General features: G+C 43.5%; 1 protein-coding gene across 1 annotated transcript in view; it reads right to left on the bottom strand.

The window, feature by feature from the left end:
- The window catches only part of LOC146058914 (myosin-binding protein H-like), a 144,221-nt gene that overhangs the window by 45,101 nt on the left and 78,053 nt on the right, over positions 1 to 21,067 (bottom strand). The window contains exons 3-4 of the mRNA XM_083171115.1: positions 5,474 to 5,641; positions 3,647 to 3,735 (exon numbers count right to left, since the gene is read on the bottom strand). Coding sequence (XP_083027241.1) covers positions 3,647 to 3,735; positions 5,474 to 5,641 — 257 coding nt within the window. The remainder of the gene's footprint in view (positions 1 to 3,646; positions 3,736 to 5,473; positions 5,642 to 21,067) is intronic.

Here is a 21,067-nt window from a genome sequence, read left to right on the forward strand (position 1 = left end):
AGGGATGCTAGAGGAGGTGGCAGCCTCCTCTAGCATCCTTTAAAATGGTCTGCTATTAGGGGCAGCCATTTTGTGAGTGTGGTTTTTCATTAGCACTGCAGGAGGAGATGGAGCCAGGAGGAGAGCTGGGGGTCCATGAATGCGGCGGCGGCATGCGGAGGGGTAAGGGGGGAAGTTTAACTTTATGTGGGTGGGCAGAAGAGGGTGGGGCCGCTCTGCCAAAATCGGCGGGGGCGGGGGGCGCATATTTACTAATTACACCACTGGTAGAAAGTAATGTTTTTTTTTGTTTTTTTTAAATAAAGAAAGTAATGGTTAATTACTCCAAAAGACTGGATTGCCGTAAGCAACAGTTTATTTTTGATTTGCCCTGCTGTAGGCTGCTCTTGGGCCCATATGCTGGTGGAGCACCCAGGCAGTAGCCCACCCAGCCCAGTAGAAAAGATGGCCTTGGACACAGTGGTGAAAATGAACACAGGTTGGATAACTTTGAGGTGAAATTTTACATCATCAATAGCCCTTATGTGTCTGGGGATCTAAGTGAACCCCAAATCTACAGACATTCTGTTAAATTTTCCATATATCCGCTTCTAAATTTCCCCTTTGGCTACTGGCATACTTTATAAGAGACATTACTTTAAGAATAAAAAATAAGGAGGGGGTGGGGGCATGCGTAGCCCAAACATACTCCTGCCGCGGGTACCATGTCCCCTAGCTACACCTCTGCATAAATTATTAAAATTATGAAAACCATGAAAAAAGAAAAATTTATACTGCATCAAAAAAATAGAGAAATCTCTAGCTACTCCCTTTGTATAGTTCTGATGGCTCCTTATTCTGTATAGCCATAAACTAAAGCTTCCACTCTGTATATTCACAAAAATTTCTCTTATTTTGAAGGAACTATACTATAAGTTTTGAATGTTCTGGATATTAGTTACATTTGCCACACAATCCTTTTGAAGGTAATTATTTAGCTCAGCAATAATCAAGGCTGCAATTCACTCTGTAAATGGGGTCAGTATGATTTCCTGACATTTAAAATACTGACGGTCAAAATACCTACTTGGCCAAAATGCCGACATGTAAAATGTTGAAACATAGGGGTTTATTCTAGTTCATTCTTTCTGACAAAATCCTTCTTAGATGGACAAAACCATGGCCCTTATTCCGATCTAAGCGGTAACGGCCGCTTGCGGCCGTTCCGCCGATGTTTTCGCTCTGCGCATGTGCAGAGGGCACTCTGCGCATGTGCAGGCGAAATCGCCGCACAATTTTTTTTACCGCCGCAAAGGGGGTGGATAGGGGCGTGAGGGGCTACTTAGCCTCATTTCCCTATGCATACGCCCCGCGTTTCATGGGCGTTCCCATGCAAACGCGGGGCGTACGCATGGTAATGAGGCTGTGACGCATGTGTTGGGGGCGGGCATCTGACATCGCCGGATGTCAGCTGCCCGCCCCCATACATGCTTTCACACGGACAAGTGTCCGTGAGGTCTATGGTTGCGGGAGCTGGTGGAGCGTGCGGCCCTGCCTTCGATGGTCGGCGACCATCGAATGCAGGGGGCTGCTCCAAGATGGTGGAGGCGTATCCCCCGCCATTTTCATGCGGACCGCCACATGTCCGCGTACGGACGGCCGTGGCGATCCGTATGGAAGGCGAGGATTCGCCTGCACGGTCGGAGCCGCATATGCGGCTCCGGCCGCACCAAGCAGAATAAGGGCCCATGTGCACTGCGGGTGGGGCAGATGTAACTTGTGCAGAGAGATTTAGATTTGGGTGGGGTTTTTCTTCAAAGTGAGATCTATATTGCAGTGTAAAATAAAGCAGTCAGTATTTTCCCTGCACAGAAACAAAATAACTCACCCAAATCTAATTCTATCTGCACATGTTACATCTGCCCCCCTGCAGTGCACATGGTTTTGTCCATCTAAGAAGGATTTTGTCAGAAAGAATGAACTAGAATAAACCCCATAGGGGGTGAGTAGCCCTGGATATTTTTCCTGGATATTTTAAGCCAATAAGTGTTCATCTAAACTTGATTTGAACCAATTTATTGTCGCTGCCGACACCGCCTCAACATACAGATGGATCCATTCTCTCTGTGACGAGGATGTGTGTGCATCTCACACACTCGCACATCCCATTGCCAAGAATAGGGCATGCAAGTGTCTCGTGCTCGCCCCATTCATGGCGTGCCGGGAGCCGCCCTAATGAGACCAGCTTAATCTGTAGGTCATCGTGGACACTGTATAAGTATACCGTGTCTCCTCAAACTATTATAGGTTCCTTTGATAAAGCTACCTGGCATAGTGAAATGCGTAAGGAGAACATTGCTGCCCCCCAACCTGGTGTTTCTGGATTGCAGTCCTGGTTATTTCTACCTGGATTGATGACTGCTCCATTCCATATTGGATACATACCATTGGTCCACGTCTTCATCCATTGAAAGTTGAGAACTTACCATCTTCTACAAGGAACTTGCAGCAGGAGTTGGTTATTTGTGCCAATCGGAGACCTTCCACGCAAAGAATCTGCAACACCTGTTTTCCCTAATTTCTTCTTTTCCTATGGTATATCATACAGGACTGACCATCCTGTTTTAAAGCAGCAGCTAGGTAAAACCACTCCTGTCAAGCGCCCCTGGTCTAGTCACACTCAGTGAGACTTGATCCCAATACCCTTTTTTTCCATTTGTATCACCGAAGTGGTTAATATCCATTTGATAAATTTGTTGCTTTATATTTTGCAGATACAGGGCCTAATTCAGACCTGATCACACCATAGCGAATTTGCAGCGGCTAGTGATCAGGTAAACACAACCCTGCTAGAGTGAAATCGCACCTTGCTAATTAATGTGCTTACTGTGTGAATAGATGTGTATGGCTGCGAATCTATTCACGCACCATCAAATGATTTCACCTCTGGTCACCACTGATCGCAAACTCTGAGTAGCCCTGGACTTACTCGGCAGCTGCAATGAAATCCGCCTGATCAAGGACAGAGATAACGTCACACACTCTTCCCTAAAAAGCTTGGGCACGCCTGTATTTTCTCTCATCACTCTGGGTGCCGGATGACGGGCCGACGGTTCCGGATCCCGCCGGTCAGTATACCGACATCAAAATCGCAACCATTTGACTGCCCAACAGTCGGGAACAGTGGCTATTCTCTTTCGTAGAGGGAGAATAGCCCCAGAGAGGGAGAATAGAACCTGTGGCGAGCCACCAAGCCCGCAAGGGTCTTTTTTGCACTTACTTCCTTTAAGAGTATTGGCGGCCGGGATTCTACTGTCACTATACTGACTGCCGGGATGCCAACTGTCGTCCAGTCCTACCACACCTGTGACACATGCATTTATTCTGCCAGGCCTGGGTTTTATTTTTAGCATATCCATTAAACTAGAGGTTACCACCCCCAGATGCCGCCTTCCTGTCAATCACCTTGCAAATGGCTAGCGAACAAAAATAGTAGCAGTACAGTATTTCATCACTAGACAGTGTTGTGCACGTGCATTGTGGGACAAATGCATGCTCAGTCAATCGATAATCGGCTGCTGTACACAGCAACAATCAGCTCTGAATTGGGTCCACAGTGCAGTGCAGAATGTGTAAATATATTTTAATGTTTTACAACCACTATTACCTGGAATGGTATGACCAAATTCACAGCCTCTCCAACTTGTTTCACAAATGTCTGACGCAAATATCTTGGAAGACGGATTTTGGGGCGTTCTATGACAAAATGATAAACAAATAAAATATTAGTGCGTATTCTCCTTTAATTTGATTTTTTAAGATGTAGCAACAGTACTTATAGCATGCATTGCTAGAAGGAGAAAAAAACAAATCACAATAAAAACAATTAATTGCATGCATGCAGATTAAACCTAAAAATCAGGGATATATAATCCCAAAAGAAGGTAGACCCCCAGAAGGCTTCCACAAGGGGCCGATGGTTTCCACTTTCAAAGTGCACATATCAGCTCTTAGTGTATATCTCAATAGAAGATTGGCAAGAAATAAGCTTATAGAAAGGTGTTGCCATTACGTCAGCCAGAAAAATTATTATCATTACAGTACAGGTCAAGTCTCCCTTATCCGTATATTCCAAAAACTGAAATATTCCGAAAACCGTGGTTTTGTTTTTTGCCCCCCACAGCCTCTTTTTTATACTTACCTGGTCCCCTGGTGTCCACGGTGTACTACGGCATCCTCCTCAGTGACATCTCCGGTCCCAGGGGGTGCATTGAGCATGGGTGTGCTGGTGACTCCCGCGCACTCGCGCAATGCACCCCTGGGACCGGAGATGCCACTGAAGAGGATGCCGAAGGCCACCGTGGCCACTGCGGACATCAGGGGACCATCGGGGCACCGACAGGGGACCAGTTAAGTATGAAAAAAATATACATTCCAAAATCCATAAAAAACCCTTATCCAAAATGCTTGTGGTTCTGAGCATTTCGGATAAGGGATACTCAACTGCATACCTATATCTATCTGCATGTGATACCCTGCTACTATTTCTGTTATACCGAGAAGGGATTTTACAGTGTGTTGTTGGGATGGATAAGAATGGCTCCATCTTTATAATCTAGTGTATTTTTTCTCATACTTCATGGCAGCCCCACAATGGGATATACCAAAGCATTCCAGTAGTTTTCCATTGTTTCCACTGGATTCTTTTTATAGTTCTGCATGTATTTTAGAGAGGGGGATGTTTCTTCATCAGGTGTTATCAGCTGTTGTGCCAGAGGGTGATTTACATTTATTTTGTGCTCTAATGGTAGAAAATAGGACTTTTTAGTACTATTTGATACCCCCCCCCCCCTCCCCACACACACTGTTGTGATTGTATTTATTTATTTGCTTTTTAAGTCTATAAATTATTGATTTATCTAAAGCTGGCCATACACAGGTCCGAATTGTCTGATGCGCAAGTTGTACCTGTTTTCCTTTGAACTCCCCGGCAGCTTCCCGGCACTTGATGTGCCATTTTTTACATGCAATAAATTGCTTGAGAGTTATTGCAAGTAAAAGGACTCCTGGGGAGCTGACTGGGGAGTTCAAAGTTAATTGGATGCAATACATTGCAGGTGCTAAAAAACACCTCTGATGTACAACTGATTTTGATTTATCTTATCTAATCTCCAATCTTATCTCCTTATGTAAGATCTCCAAGCTCCTATGTGCACGGGAAATTGCATTGGATCCGACCTGATATCAAACACTTCAATTACGGCTGATTTCACCCAACTTCGGCCCGTTCTGTTGGAATCAGATTAAATTGGACCAAATCAGACCTATGTATGGGCACTTTTACAATCAGTCCTTATGCAAATCAAGATAAAATCTGCTAACAAAATATAAAACAAACATTTTTGAGTTATACATTCCATACAGTAATGTAATTGAAGCAGGCATTTCAAACATGTGCTCCCAACATACAACAGTAAAAAAAAATAGTTCTTACCGACTATTTCACGGATCTGAACCAAATTTTCCAGAGTGGTGGGATCACTGGGTCCAGCTTTGCTAACTGCTATAACACGAACTAAAATTTTATCACCTTTATTCAAATTTGTAATTTTGTAGTGAGTGGAAATGCTAGGCTCATTGTTCACAGATATCCATTCTTCACCTACAATAAAAAAAAAAAATTACAAAAAATTAGATACAGTACATGGTCAAGTTGCTGCATGATTACTTAAAAATGAAAAATATATTGTATTTGTATACAGTGGTCTAAATGTATCTTTTATAGACACAGCTTAAACATTAAGGGCACCATGTATTATGTATTGCATATTTTATGTGCTACATCCATCCTTTTTGAGGTTCAGTATGATTTCTTGACAGTCAAAATACTGATAATAAAAATAATGACCACTATTTGCTGACAGTGAAAATACTGACATGTTCACAATACTACTTGCATTATACTGACATGTTCAAAATGATGACATGGTCAAAATGAACCTCTCTATCATATTTTAACTCTATACCCACTTGGATGATGATGTAAGAACAAGTCAGGTTCAAAGGAAAAATCATGAAAAAAAAATGAACATTTTTTGATATGTTGACATTTTGAATGTCATCATTTTGACAGTGTTGGCATTTTGACAATGTCAGCATAATGCACTTCGGCATTTTGAAATTGTCAGTATTTGTCGGCCAATTTGATTGTGGGTATTTTGACTGCTGGTAATATGACGGCATACCCTTTATTGCATACTGTACATTGGTCCAGATGCACTAATCTTCAAAAGTGGCTGGCTGTCGCTTCTGAAGCTTAGTGCATCTGGCCCATAGTGTTTTTTTACTAGCACTGTATTTAGTGCACATTCCTAGCCAGGGGAGTCATAGAAAGGGATCTTTCAAATCATTCATAGGAGATTTTTTGTGTAAAGAATTGGGTACAAGACCTGGAATGTTTTTCTTATTTTATTGTTACTATGAAGGTAATGTTAAAAACAGGCAGAGGCTCAGCACACCTGGCTGCCTACAAAGGTCCTTCCTCCCAGCCTGGTTACAGAAAGACAATATGAAACCAGACCTTAAGGTGCGTACACACGGGGGGGAGATATATTGCTAGCAATATATTGCTTGCAATATATTGCTGAGCAATATATTGCTCAGTTTCTCCTTTTCATCAGTGACCAGAGATGGTCGCTGATGAAAGGGAACCTCTGCCGGGGGAGCCGCAGAGGTAATCAGCTGGTCACAGGAGCAAGCTCCTGCGACCAGCGATGACAATGGGGCTGAAAACGGGAGCGCGCACCCGGCGATTTATCGCCGGGGCACACTTCCATCACTGGCAATATGGTCGCCTGCGACCATATTCCCAGCGATTATAGCCCCTATCGCCCCCGTGTGTACACAGCTTAAGAGACATATGCAGTGTCCAGGTGATAAGGAGGGGTGTGGCCAAATTAAGGAGGCCTTGTCATGCCCACTCCTAAAGAAAAACACAATGAAAAAATATTATGTGTACCACCACAAATATATCTTCCTCAATAGCTGGCCTGGATCGATTTCATGGCTCTCTAATAAGCCTAGGCACCTGATACTAAAATAATTGCCCACCTGCATCTGCATGAATACAGTTTTCCTGAAGTCCTTTGGGTGCTCAGGGCAGCCTCATCTACACACACGTATCCGCAGCTACAGAGTTACATAGTAGTTAAGGCTGAATAAAGATATGCGTCCATCAAGTTTAAAGGTGTGTGTGTGTGTGTGGGGGGGGGGTAATGTTTGGTAAGACAAGAAAAATGTATTGAATGTAATAATTGAAGGTGAAGATCACAGTGAACTGCAGTATAGCAGGGGAGAGGAAAGAGCACCTGAAGAGATGTCTGCGGTCTGTCTGACCTTTTTCAGAAAAGGGAAAATAGAGAGATGTGTATGGCACAATCTCCAGAATAAAATGTGCTTGACAGCATCAGCCGGGAGCATGGTGCCAATGGAGTGGACAATTAGCAAGAGAAAAAAAGTGTGTCCTGATGTGGTGCACCTAAATAAACTTAAACGATTAAAATTTAGCTTTTATTGATATCTTTTTAAAGGCGAAATATAAAAACACACAGACAAAACAAAATGTATGTGGATGTGTTTAAAAAGCGGTGGCTCTCCAACTCTCCACCCGTTTTGACTAGAGGTAGATATCAATGTCCCCACAGGTGTGGTATGCCGACACTTTTATTATCAGTAATGTGTCAGTATAATGTAATAGTGTCAAGGTGGCTCAAATCCCCTTCATGTAAGTACGCACATGCTAACACCAGTGCAATAATAAAAAATGTAAATCTGCACAAATTGGCTGGTGACTTCAGAAAGTCACTATGATTAATAAGTTAGATTATCACTGTTACTCTCAATCACAGAGGAATATGGTGTCAATCGATCACTATGACATAGAGTTACTCAGACCTCTATTGTATAGGCTAGAATTGCCTTTATTGTGAGGGAGACTCTATGTTTATAGTACGTCTGTCGTAATGGGTAGACTTTTCTTACTTCACAAAAGTATATCAAAGTTTATTCAGTTCATATGATTCTACTTAGTGCAGTAGACTTTGAGTGTTGTCAAATATATAACAGAATGAAAAAAGTCAAAGCAGATGTCGGCCCACACGGGTGTCGACTAATTCTGAATGCACCATGGGTTATTCAAACCTCTATTGTGCAGGCTAGAATTGCCCTTGGAATAAGGTAGCCTCAGTGTTGAGATAGGATATCCCTGTCTACTTTTATTAGTAGACTGTATGGGTTGGCATGGGATTGCAAAAAATTTTTTTGCACCTCAGTCGACCAGCACTAGTAACGACATATGTAAGAATTCCTCAAAATCCTCTTATTGAGCTGGAATTGCTCTTATGGAGGAGAGAAATATATGCGTGGCTCTTTTAAAGAGTTTTTATTGCCGGTATGTGTCGACATATACTAAAGTTGACATAAATTAGTTTTGACAATCACTCATTTGTGAAAAAGATTTAATACACCCTTGAATTTTAACAGTGGATCGATTGTACTCAGGCACTGTTTATCCGGGCAACCAGCAGAGGTGTTGCCTGTCAATAAGTATTAGTTTTAACAGTCTTAACAATCATTAATTGATGTGTAAGGTTTTAATACGTTCTTTGAGGTAACAGTGAGTCAGTGGTGCTCAAACACAATTTATTTTTGATAGTCAGGGACACATTGAAGACACATTTGTCGGGGGCACTGCCAGCAGCTGATGGTGGATACTTTACTCCATATGTATTATCCACGCTAATACCAAAATGAGATAGAGTAAGGTATGGATCAGGTGCGATATTTGCTGTAAGTTATGGATAAGTAGCAGCCTGCCCTTCTATTACCAATCTGAGCGTGAAGGTCACTCTTTAATTGGCAGCATGTTTCTAAGATCACAGAAAGTATATATATGCGCCCTCAGCTAATAGCTCATGGACAATTAGCGGAATGTCACTAGTGGTGTCTGCTAATTTGCGTGCAGGCACCGTGAGTTTATAGTGGTCACTAAAACACGCTTCGGGCAATAGAGCAGGAGTGCTGTCAGCGGCTGGTGGTGGATGCTTAATGATAAACCACCTGAGTTATCTGCGCTGATACCAAATTGAGGTAAATGGTAGGGGCAGTAATCGCTGTATGTGGTAGATAAATTACAACGTGCCCTTCTCAGCACAGTATGTGCATGTAAGGTACAGCGGTAATGCGTTGTACAGATAGCCTTAAATAGGTTTAAGGTCAATCTCTGATAAGCAACTGTTTGCTCAAATACGGTATCACGGTATGCCCCCAGCTAATGGCTGATAAATGGTCACAGTGTGTCACCAATGGTGCCTATTGCACGGTAATAGAGTAGTGCGCACTACAATGATGGGGTTCCTGTGGGTAAAAACACAAATCAAAATGACATCCTAGTCAGAGGAGAGTGAGAGAGCGTCACCGCTAGCCGGCGTACGCTTCGCAGTCAGCTTTTTCAAGGCCAACCCGACGGGCCTTCCTGAAGTGTTTAAATACCTTCTTGATTGGTAGGAGTGAGTATCTCAAAGTTGAATGACTGGTGAGTATCCAATCGTCTATTCGCTCCTTCTCCGGAGCGACGTATGGGAGTTCAGTCAGCTAGTTTGAATCTCCGTACTAATAATTGAAGGTGAGGATCACAGTGAACTGCAGTATAGCAGGAGACTGCTATTAAACAAAAAAACACGGGGGGGGGGGGGGGGAGAGAAAAGAGCACCTGAAGAGATGTCTGCGGTCTGTCTGACCTTTTTCAGAAAAGGGAAAATAGAGAGATGTGTATGGCACAATCTCCAGAATAAAATGTGCTTGACAGCATCAGCCGGGAGCATGGTGCCAATGGAGTGGCGTGCGCTCGACTCCCTTGGATGGGGGGAGGAGACTTTGTCCAGTGTTGTGGCTCGAACGCGTATCGACCTGTTCCAGGTCTTCTTCAGGGAGGGTGTAACAGATGCTGGGGAATGGATTCCTTATATTGGGTTGCATATGAGTGGCCGGCGGCCATATTGGATGTGGGAAAACTGCCCTTACATGAATTCCTTATTTTGTGTTGCATATACGTGGCCGGTGGCCATCTTGGTGATGGGAAAAATGCCCTTACATATATAGAGGATACAATAATGATAGTGGACAAGAAAATAAAGAAGTAAAAAGTAGTAGATAAAAAATGGATGTTGAAGTAATTCATAGTCGTCACTGTGGAGGGTTATGTTTGTAGGAAGTCAAGGTTCAAATTGTGGATCCTCTTATGTATTACCCTTGGTATTGTTGTGAGTATATCCCCTAGAATTTCGTCTTGAAGTAATATGTGCCAGTGTTTGTTAAGAATTTTTTCAAAGTGTTTTTTGTTGTTATTATACTGTGTTATGAACGATAATTTGTATCCTTCATTACTCTATGTTGTTTTGTTCTTATGTACCAGTAATGTATTCCAGCTATTCTGCCTTAGTGTATTCTTGGTCGATTTTTTCTTTGTCATAGCCCTTTTCAATGAATTGTTTGCTGAGGTGCTCTGTTTGAGTTCTGTAGTCTTTGATATCTGTCCAATTATGTCTAACCAGTGCTATTTTTCTCTCTCTCTCTCTCCCTCCCTCTATTTTTATTTAATCAATCCACCCCCAGATCCGGAGTTCCTGGACCTATTTTTCCAGAAGAATAGTACTGCGTCTAACTCTTTGAAACTGACCGAGGGGTATGCTGGATAACCAGTTAGGGTGATGTCTGCTACTTGATAAGCTGTAACTATTAACGTCTACTGGCTTATGGAAGACTTTTGTGTTTATCTGTTGCTTGTGAATGAAAACGGTGATGTATAGGAAATTGATTTCTGTCTTGCTATATTGTGTGGTGAATATGAGGTTGTTATCGTTGGTGTTGAGTTTTGATGAGAATTCTTTGAGTTTTTTCCTCTGACCCTTGCCATATGAAAATAATGTCGTCTATATAGCGACGCCACAGCACCAGATTCACCCTGAATTCCTCATTCGACCAGATGTTCCTGTCTTCCCATGCGCTCATGAAAAGATTAGCGAAACTCGGTGCGAATCTGGTGCCCATGGCTGTCCCAGTTGTCTCTCTGTAGTAGGTGTCACCAAACCAAAGGTAATTATGATCTAAGATGTGTTTGATACAGTCAATTATGAAAAGTGCTTGTTCTTGCAGTAGTGTGCTGTCTTGTAAATAATGGTAAACTGCTTCTAATCCCTGACTATGTGCTATTACTGAATACAGTGATGTTATATCGCTAGTACCTAGCCAAAAAGAATCTTGCCATGTGATTTCATCTAATGTTTTCAATATGTCGGTTATGTCTTTGCTGTATGATTTTTGTGTGTGTGCATAAGGTTGAAGGAATTTATTGATGTACTGGGACAGGTTGGAAGTGAGTGAATTGATCCCTGAAACTATGGGGCATCCTAGTGGTTTTTGGGTGTTTTTGTGAATCTTTGGGAGATAATAGAAAACCCGGGATAGTGGGGTTGATGTTATCTAAAAAGAGGTGTTCTTTGTCTTTTAGGATGCCTATGCCCTGTCTTTGAGGAGTGCTCTGAGTTCTTGCTTGTATGTTGTTGTCGGGTTAGTGGAGAGGACTTCGTATGTGTTACCATCTGAAAGGATGTGTCTAGTATGACTATACCCCCTCCCTTATCTGCTGGATTTATTGTGATTTCCCTGTTGCTTTTGAGTTCTTTCAGTATTGTGAGTTCTGATTTGGTTAGGTTCATAGAAACTCTGTGTTTTTTGAGGTTGAGGTTCTCTAGATCTTTTGTAACTATGGTTCCAAAAGTGTCTACCAGGTGTCCCCTCATATGCTGAGGGTAAAATTTGGATCTGGGTTTGAGGTCAGAGTGTCTTACAGACCCTTGAGGAGCTCAGATGGATGTCTAAAAATACTGACCCCGAGAGGCTTAAATATCGACAATGAGATCAGGTCTATCAGTACAATGTAAAAAGTAGACGAAGGGTAGCTAGACCACACATAAGAGGATCCACAATTTGAACCTTGACTTCCTACAAACATAACCCTCAACAGTGACGATAATGAATTACTTCAACATCCATTTTTTATCTACTACTTTGTACGTCTTTCTTTTCGTGTCCACTATCATTAGCCATTGGCACCGCGCTCCCGGCTGATGCTGTCAAGCAGAACCCGGAAGTAGCGGCTGTCAGTGTGGAAGCGGGAACAGACGGCATCCTGCAGGGCTCTGCAGATGCCTACACAGTGAGACAGCGAGGGACGGTCGGAGAGACAGCAAAGGGAAAAAGGTATGTGCTAGTGCACCACCAGTGGTGCAGGGACGCCAGTCCCTGGTGACACTAATCGGCACCATCGTTTTCCCCCCAGCCTCCCTGACTTTAACCCACACCCGCATAGGGATCCCCTCAGGACACCAATCGAGTGTCTTTTGAACATTTGTCGGCCACACATTTTATTCTGGAGATTGTGCCATACACATCTCTCTATTTTCCCTTTCCTGAAAGAGGTCAGACAGACCGCAGACACCCCTTCAGGTGCAGCGGTGCTCTTTTCTCTCGCCCCCACCCCCTGCATTTTTTGTTTAATATCAGTCTCCTGCTATAGTGCAGTTCACTGTGATCTTCACCTTCAATTATTACATTTAATAAATTTTTCTTGTCTTACCAAACATTACTCCACAGCTTATTATTACTTATCACACACCTGCTAAAAAGATCATTAGTACTCATTACGTACAAAAGACAGATGCAAACATAGCGCAGGTCTCCAAATACCCCCGTATTTGTCCATCAAGTTTTACCTTTGATCAAAGTGTATGATCTATTTGCTACATCCCTTTATATATGACTAACTGAGGTACCCAGCATTGCTCAGATTTGGTTGTACAATTAGCATTAATTGCACCTTATCCTTCTTTTGTTTTAAGCTTAACCATGCCCAGCTGTCTGTGGTGGGCTCCCACATCTGAGCAAATTTTATTTTCTTAAACCCCATGTCCTTTACCTCCTTTATGTTATGCAACTCTACCATACTGTATGTTGCATCCCTGACCCACTTTGTGTAGTGGCTGAACCACTTTTTGGGCCCCAGGGACCCCAACGGTGTCTGGATTGGGGTTGTTCGTGGCTGTGAACCTAATCTGGACCCAATCAATGTCCTAGACCCCTCTAGATTATGCAACCTTATGTTGATTTCCTGACCCACTTTGTGTAGTGACCCCTTTATGGGCCCCCAGTGGGGTTAGGATTGGGGGTCTAAGTGGGCCCCCAGGACACCCACAGGGGTGAAAGGGGTGTCTTACCCCCACAGTATTTTTTTCCAGGTTGTAAGTCATGTGTGTACTAGTTTTGATGTAAATTGCTACAGGCATTCCAGAGTTATGCTGGAACATACATACGTACATCCATTTATTAAAATATATTTCATTGTGTTTTTTAATTAATAAAAAATTGACAGTAATTAATTTATATTTTGATTTTTTTTAGTTGCCTTGGCCATGTTTTAACCCCTTCCCGACATTTGACGTATATATACGTCATGGCCGGGATGTACTTCCCGACACATGACGTATATATACGTCATGACTTCAAAGTGCCACTGCGTCTAGAGACGCAGTGACAGAGGGACGATGTCTGCTGTCCCTGACAGCAGACATGTCCCTGCATGCCCAGGGGGGGCGGCGATGTCGCCCCCCCGTCGGCGATCGCTGTGATTGGCTGTTCAATGTGAACAGCCAGTCGCAGCGTTTTCCTGTGTTACCGGCGAATCAGACGCTCGGTAACACAGGTGTCAATCACCGCCGGGTGTGAGGGGGCATGAGGGGGTCATCGGTGACGACGACACCTCACCCCACCTGCCCCCAAGGCTGTGATTGGTCCGTCGGACCGACGGACCAATCACAGCCAAGGCGCGCCATTTAAACTAACGGTGACTGCGCTGCAGACGCCATTCCGGTCTGGAATTGCGTGCAGAGCGGTCACCGGCCACTCTGTCCTGCTATACATACCTGAACCTTGCCTGATACTTACCTGATCACCGCTGATCACTGCTGGTAGCGTGCTGCCAGCAGCTGAATGCTTCCTGGATCTTGTGACTTCCTGTGTCCTGCTGCTGCAGTGTCATAGAGTCACAGATCGTGAGAGATAGTCAGAGATAGTCAGATATAGTGAGAGAGAGTGATAGAGAGTGATAGAGAGTGCTATATTTTGTGTCTGCTGCACCCCCTTTTGTGCTGATCACTATATCTGAGCTGATCAGCAACTTTTTGGGGGTGCAGAGTTTTTTTTTTAATATATATACCTGTCAGTTGCACCAAAGGTTGTGCTGCCTGTGCAACTGACTGCTGCCCCCCCTGCTTCCCCCCCTTTTGTGCTGATCAGTTTAAATTAATTAAGATCATCAACTTTTTGGGGGTCCAGGGTTTTTTTTTTATATATATATATACCTGTCAGTTGCACCAAAGGTTGTGCTGCGTGTGCAACTGACTGCTGCCCCCCCTGCTGCCCCCCCTTTTGTGCTGATCAGTTTAAATTAATTAATCAGCAACTTTTTGGGGGTCCAGGTTTTTTTTTATATATACCCTGTCAGGTTGCACCCACAGTTGTGTGCCTGCTGCCCCTCACTGCATCACTGCATCACAGATCTGCAGTGTTGCATCACTGCATCACAGATCTGCAGTTTTTTTTTTTTTTGGAGAGTGTAGTGGGGTTTTGTTTTTACACCCACGTTGCTTTTGTGGGTGTCCTGTGGCCGCTGAGCGCTGATCAGTGACGTACAATCACTGAACAGCATTTTTGGCACAGGGTTGATATAATTTTTTTTCTGCAGTTTTTTTAAATTGTTTTTTTTTTTGGAGAGTGCTGTGGTATATTTTTTTAAATTGTTTTTACACCCATGTTGCTTTTGTGGGTGTCCTGTGGCCGCTGATCAGTGACGTACAATCACTGAACAGCATTTTTGGCACAGGGTTGATATAATTTTTTTTCTGCAGTTTTTTTAAATTGTTTTTTTTTTTTGTTTTTACACCCACGTTGCTTTTGTGGGTGTCCTGTTGCCTTTGAGCGCTGTTCAGTGACGGACGTTACTGACCAACATCTGTGCTCAATTTTTGGCGCAGGACCTTTTTTTTTTTTTTTTTTTAACCCCTTCAATTTTTTTTTTTATTGGGATCAAATTCCTGTATAAAGTATTTTTTTTTTTTGCACTACATACACACTACACACTACATACCCCCCGTGTTGAAATAAAGTTTGTACCCCCCCTACACTATACACGTGTTGAAACATTACACTTACAGAAACACAAAAATAAAAATGGCATCCCAAATGGCATCCCAAATGTCATCCCAAATGTCATCCCAGTCATCCAGAAGAATGTATTCAGCGGAGGAGGCATATGCCATGCTTGCCTCTGACTCTGACACAGCCAGTGATGCAAGCGGGGAATTTGAAGGATTCGTCTTAAGCTCCTCTTCCTCCTCTGGTGATGAGGGACCCCCTCAAAGATGCCCCCGTAGAGCAGCTGAGACCCCCCCCAAATGATTGATCCCGTATGGACCCCACCACCAGACAATTTTGAGCCCCAGGTTTCTGAGTTTTTGGCCATCCCAGGAATCCAATTTGATTCAACAGGTCTCAGAGAAATTGACTTTTTCAAATTATTTTTCTCTGATGATTTTATAAATTTAATGGTGGACCAAAGTAATTTATATGCCCAGCAGTTTATTGCTCAAAACCCCACATCATCATTTGCTAGGTGGACCCCTGTAGATGCAGTAGAGATGATGACGTTTTGGGGTCTGGTGTTACATATGGGCATAGTAAAAAAGCCAGAAATTAGGCAATATTGGAGTACAGATGTTCTGTACAGCACCCCACTTTACCGTATGGCCATGACTCGGACTCGTTTTGAGATAATCCTTAAATTTTTACATTACACCGATAATGCACAGTGCCCACCCAGAGATGATCCCACCTTTGACCGGCTATTCAAAGTCAGGCCGGTCATTGATCATTTCAGTGCCAAATTTGCAGAGATGTACATCCCTGAAAAATTTATTTGTATCGACGAGTCCCTTATACATTTTAAAGGAAGGGTTAAATTCCGCCAGTACCTTCCCAGTAAGAGGGCAAGGTATGGCATAAAAATGTATAAACTGTGTGAAAGCACCTCAGGGTACACCCACAGGTTTAGGGTATATGAAGGGAAGGATTCAAGAATTGAACCGCCAGAATGCCCCCCCTCCCTCGTAGGTGTTAGTGGAAAAATTGTCTGGGATTTAGTGCACCCCTTCCTGGATAAAGGTTATCACCTCTATGTGGATAACTTTTACACTAGCATCCCCCTGTTTAAGGCCCTTGGTTCAAGAGGTACAGCAGCTTGCGGTACTGTGCGCAAGAATCAAAGAGGCCTCCCAAAAACGCACATTGCCCAAGTACTGAGAAGGGGTGAAAGCAGGGCACAATCCACCGAAAATATGTTGTTGGTCAAATATAAGGACAAGAGGGATGTCCTTATACTGACAACAATTCATGGAGACAGTACCACCTCCATCCCTGTACGAGGTACCAGTACCCACACCTCAAAACCTAATTGTATCCTAGATTACAATAAGTACATGGGCGGAGTGGATCTTTCAGATCAGGTACTGAAGCCGTACAGTCCCCTGCGGAAAACAAAAATCTGGTACAAGAAGCTGGCCGTGTATATCATCCAGATGGCACTGTATAACGCTTACGTGCTATTCCGTTCTACCAGCCAGAGGGGGACATTTATGCACTTTCAAGAGGAAGTCATAAAGGGCCTAATATTTGGGAACCAGCAGGCAGAGGGCCCCAGTACTTCTAGTACTGGCCCCCGTATTGTACCAGGGCAGCATTTTCCTAATGAAATCCCCTCCACTGCAAGAAAGGGCAGGACACAAAAAAGGTGCAAAGTTTGCTATAAAAAGGGAATAAGAAAGGATACTATTTTCCACTGTGAAACTTGCCCCGACAAACCCGGCCTATGTATAAAGGAGTGTTTTAAAATATACCACACATCTATGGATTATTAGGTTCATCATTTCACCGTGCTTCGGGGGTCTTGCTAATGCCACATAGCACCCACCATTCATTCCACCAGAATCTGAGCTGCAAAATCCCAAAATCACTCCTTCCCTTCTGAGTCCTGCCATGAACCCAACTGGTATTTTTTGGTCACATATAAGCATTGCCATACTCGGGAGAAATTGGGGCACAGATTTTGGGGTGCTTTTTCTCCTTCATTCCTTGTGAAAATGAAAAATTTTGAGCCAGAACTGCATTTTTGTGTAAAAAATGTAATTTTTCATTTTCACAGCCCAGTTGTATCAAAATTGGTGAAACCCCTGGGGGTTTGAAATGTACACTATACCCCTAGATGAATTCCCTGAGGGGTGTCGTTTGCAAAATGGGGTCACTTGTGGGGGGGTTCCACTGTATTGGTGCTTCGGGGGTCTTGCTAATGCGACATAGCACCCACCAACATTCCACCAGAATCTGAGCTGCAAAATCCAAAAATCACTCCTTCCCTTCTGAGTCCTTTCATGCACCCAAATGGTATTTTTTGGTCACATGTGAGGCATTGCCGTACTCGGGAGAAATTGGGGCACAGATTTTGGGGTGCTTTGTCTCCTTCATTCCTTGTGAAAATGAAAAATTTGGAGCCAGAACTGCATTTTTGTGTAAAAAATGTAATTTTTCATTTGCACAGCCCAGTTGTATCAAAATTGGTGAAACCCCTGGGGGTTTATAATGTACACTATACCCCTAGATGAATTCCCTGAGGGGTGTAGTTTGCAAAATGGGGTCACTTGTGGGGGGGTTCCACTGTATTGGTGCTTCAGGGGTCTTGCTAATGCGACATAGCACCCACCAACATTCCACCAGAATCTGAGCTGCAAAATCCAAAAATCACTCCTTCCCTTCTGAGTCCTGCCATGCACCCAAATGGTATTTTTTGGTCACATGTGAGGCATTGCCGTACTCGGGAGAAATTGGGGCACAGATTTTGGGGTGCTTTGTCTCCTTCATTCCTTGTGAAAATGAAAAATTTTGAGCCAGAACTGCATTTTTGTGTAAAAAATTTAATTTTTCATTTTCACTGCCCAGTTGTACCACAATTGGTGAAACCCCTGGGGGTTTGAAATGTACACTATACCCCTAGATGAATTCCCTGAGGGGTGTAGTTTGCAAAATGGGGTCACTTGTGGGGGGGTTCCACTGTATTGGTGCTTCGGGGGTCTTGCTAATGCGACATAGCACCCACCAACATTCCACCAGAATCTGTGCTGCAAAATCCAAATATCACTCCTTCCCTTCTGAGTCCTGCCATTTTTTGGTCACACATGAGGCATTGTCGTACTCGGGAGAAATTGGGGCACAGATTTTGGGGTGCTTTTTCTCCTTCATTCCTTGTGAAAATGAAAATTTTTGAGCCAGAACTGCATTTTTGTGTAAAAAATGTAATTTTTCATTTTCACAGCCCAGTTGTATCAAAATTGGTGAAACCCCTGGGGGTTTGAAATGTACACTATACCCCTAGATGAATTCCCTGAGGGGTGTCGTTTGCAAAATGGGGTCACTTGTGGGGGGGTTCCACTGTATTGGTGCTTCGGGGGTCTTGCTAATGCGACATAGCACCCACCAACATTCCACCAGAATCTGAGCTGCAAAATCCAAAAATCACTCCTTCCCTTCTGAGTCCTGCCATGCACCCAAATGGTATTTTTGGTCACATGTGAGGCATTGCCGTACTCGGGAGAAATTGGGGCACAGATTTTGGGGTGCTTTGTCTCCTTCATTCCTTGTGAAAATGAAAAATTTTGAGCCAGAACTGCATTTTTGTGTAAAAAATGTAATTTTTCATTTGCACAGCCCAGTTGTATCAAAATTGGTGAAACCCCTGGGGGTTTGAAATGTACACTATACCCCTAGATGAATTCCCTGAGGGGTGTAGTTTGCAAAATGGGGTCACTTGTAGGGGGGTTCTACTGTATTGGTGCTTCGGGGGTCTTGCTAATGCGACATAGCACCCACCAACATTCCACCAGAATCTGAGCTGCAAAATCCAAAAATCACTCCTTCCCTTCTGAGTCCTGCCATGCACCCAAATGGTATTTTTTGGTCACATGTGAGGCATTGCCGTACTCGGGAGAAATTGGGGCACAGATTTTGGGGTGCTTTGTCTCCTTCATTCCTTGGGAAAATGAAAAATTTTGAGCCAGAACTGCATTTTTGTGTAAAAAATTTAATTTTTCATTTTCACAGCCCAGTTGTACCACAATTGGTGAAACCCCTGGGGGTTTGAAATGTACACTATACCCCTAGATGAATTCCCTGAGGGGTGTAGTTTGCAAAATGGGGTCACTTGTGGGGGGGTTCCACTGTATTGGTGCTTCGGGGGTCTTGCTAATGCGACATAGCACCCACCAACATTCCACCAGAATCTGAGCTGCAAAATCCAAAAATCACTCCTTCCCTTCTGAGTCCTGCCATGCACCCAAATGGTATTTTTGGTCACATGTGAGGCATTGCCGTACTCGGGAGAAATTGGGGCACAGATTTTGGGGTGCTTTGTCTCCTTCATTCCTTGTGAAAATGAAAAATTTGGAGCCAGAACTGCATTTTTGTGTAAAAAATGTAATTTTTCATTTGCACAGCCCAGTTGTATCAAAATTGGTGAAACCCCTGGGGGTTTGAAATGTACACTATACCCCTAGATGAATTCCCTGAGGGGTGTAGTTTGCAAAATGGGGTCACTTGTAGGGGGGTTCTACTGTATTGGTGCTTCGGGGGTCTTGCTAATGCGACATAGCACCCACCAACATTCCACCAGAATCTGAGCTGCAAAATCCAAAAATCACTCCTTCCCTTCTGAGTCCTGCCATGCACCCAAATGGTATTTTTTGGTCACATGTGAGGCATTGCCGTACTCGGGAGAAATTGGGGCACAGATTTTGGGGTGCTTTGTCTCCTTCATTCCTTGGGAAAATGAAAAATTTTGAGCCAGAACTGCATTTTTGTGTAAAAAATTTAATTTTTCATTTTCACAGCCCAGTTGTACCACAATTGGTGAAACCCCTGGGGGTTTGAAATGTACACTATACCCCTAGATGAATTCCCTGAGGGGTGTAGTTTGCAAAATGGGGTCACTTGTGGGGGGGTTCCACTGTATTGGTGCTTCGGGGGTCTTGCTAATGCGACATAGCACCCACCAACATTCCACCAGAATCTGAGCTGCAAAATCCAAAAATCACTCCTTCCCTTCTGAGTCCTGCCATGCACCCAAATGGTATTTTTTGGTCACATGTGAGGCATTGCCGTACTCGGGAGAAATTGGGGCACAGATTTTGGGGTGCTTTGTCTCCTTCATTCCTTGTGAAAATGAAAAATTTTGAGCCAGAACTGCATTTTTGTGTAAAAAATGTAATTTTTCATTTTCACAGCCCAGTTGTATCAAAATTGGTGAAACCCCTGGGGGTTTGAAATGTACACTATACCCCTAGATGAATTCCCTGAGGGGTGTCGTTTGCAAAATGGGGTCACTTGTGGGGGGGTTCCACTGTATTGGTGCTTCGGGGGTCTTGCTAATGCGACATAGCACCCACCAACATTCCACCAGAATCTGAGCTGCAAAATCCAAAAATCACTCCTTCCCTTCTGAGTCCTGCCATGCACCCAAATGGTATTTTTGGTCACATGTAAGGCATTGCCGTACTCGGGAGAAATTGGGGCACAGATTTTGGGGTGCTTTGTCTCCTTCATTCCTTGTGAAAATGAAAAATTTGGAGCCAGAACTGCATTTTTGTGTAAAAAATGTAATTTTTCATTTGCACAGCCCAGTTGTATCAAAATTGGTGAAACCCCTGGGGGTTTGAAATGTACACTATACCCCTAGATGAATTCCCTGAGGGGTGTAGTTTGCAAAATGGGGTCACTTGTAGGGGGGTTCTACTGTATTGGTGCTTCGGGGGTCTTGCTAATGCGACATAGCACCCACCAACATTCCACCAGAATCTGAGCTGCAAAATCCAAAAAT

Source organism: Crinia signifera, chromosome 2 (genome assembly GCF_055691185.1).
Source record: "Crinia signifera chromosome 2, ASM5569118v1, whole genome shotgun sequence".
Taxonomy (NCBI): domain Eukaryota; kingdom Metazoa; phylum Chordata; class Amphibia; order Anura; family Myobatrachidae; genus Crinia; species Crinia signifera.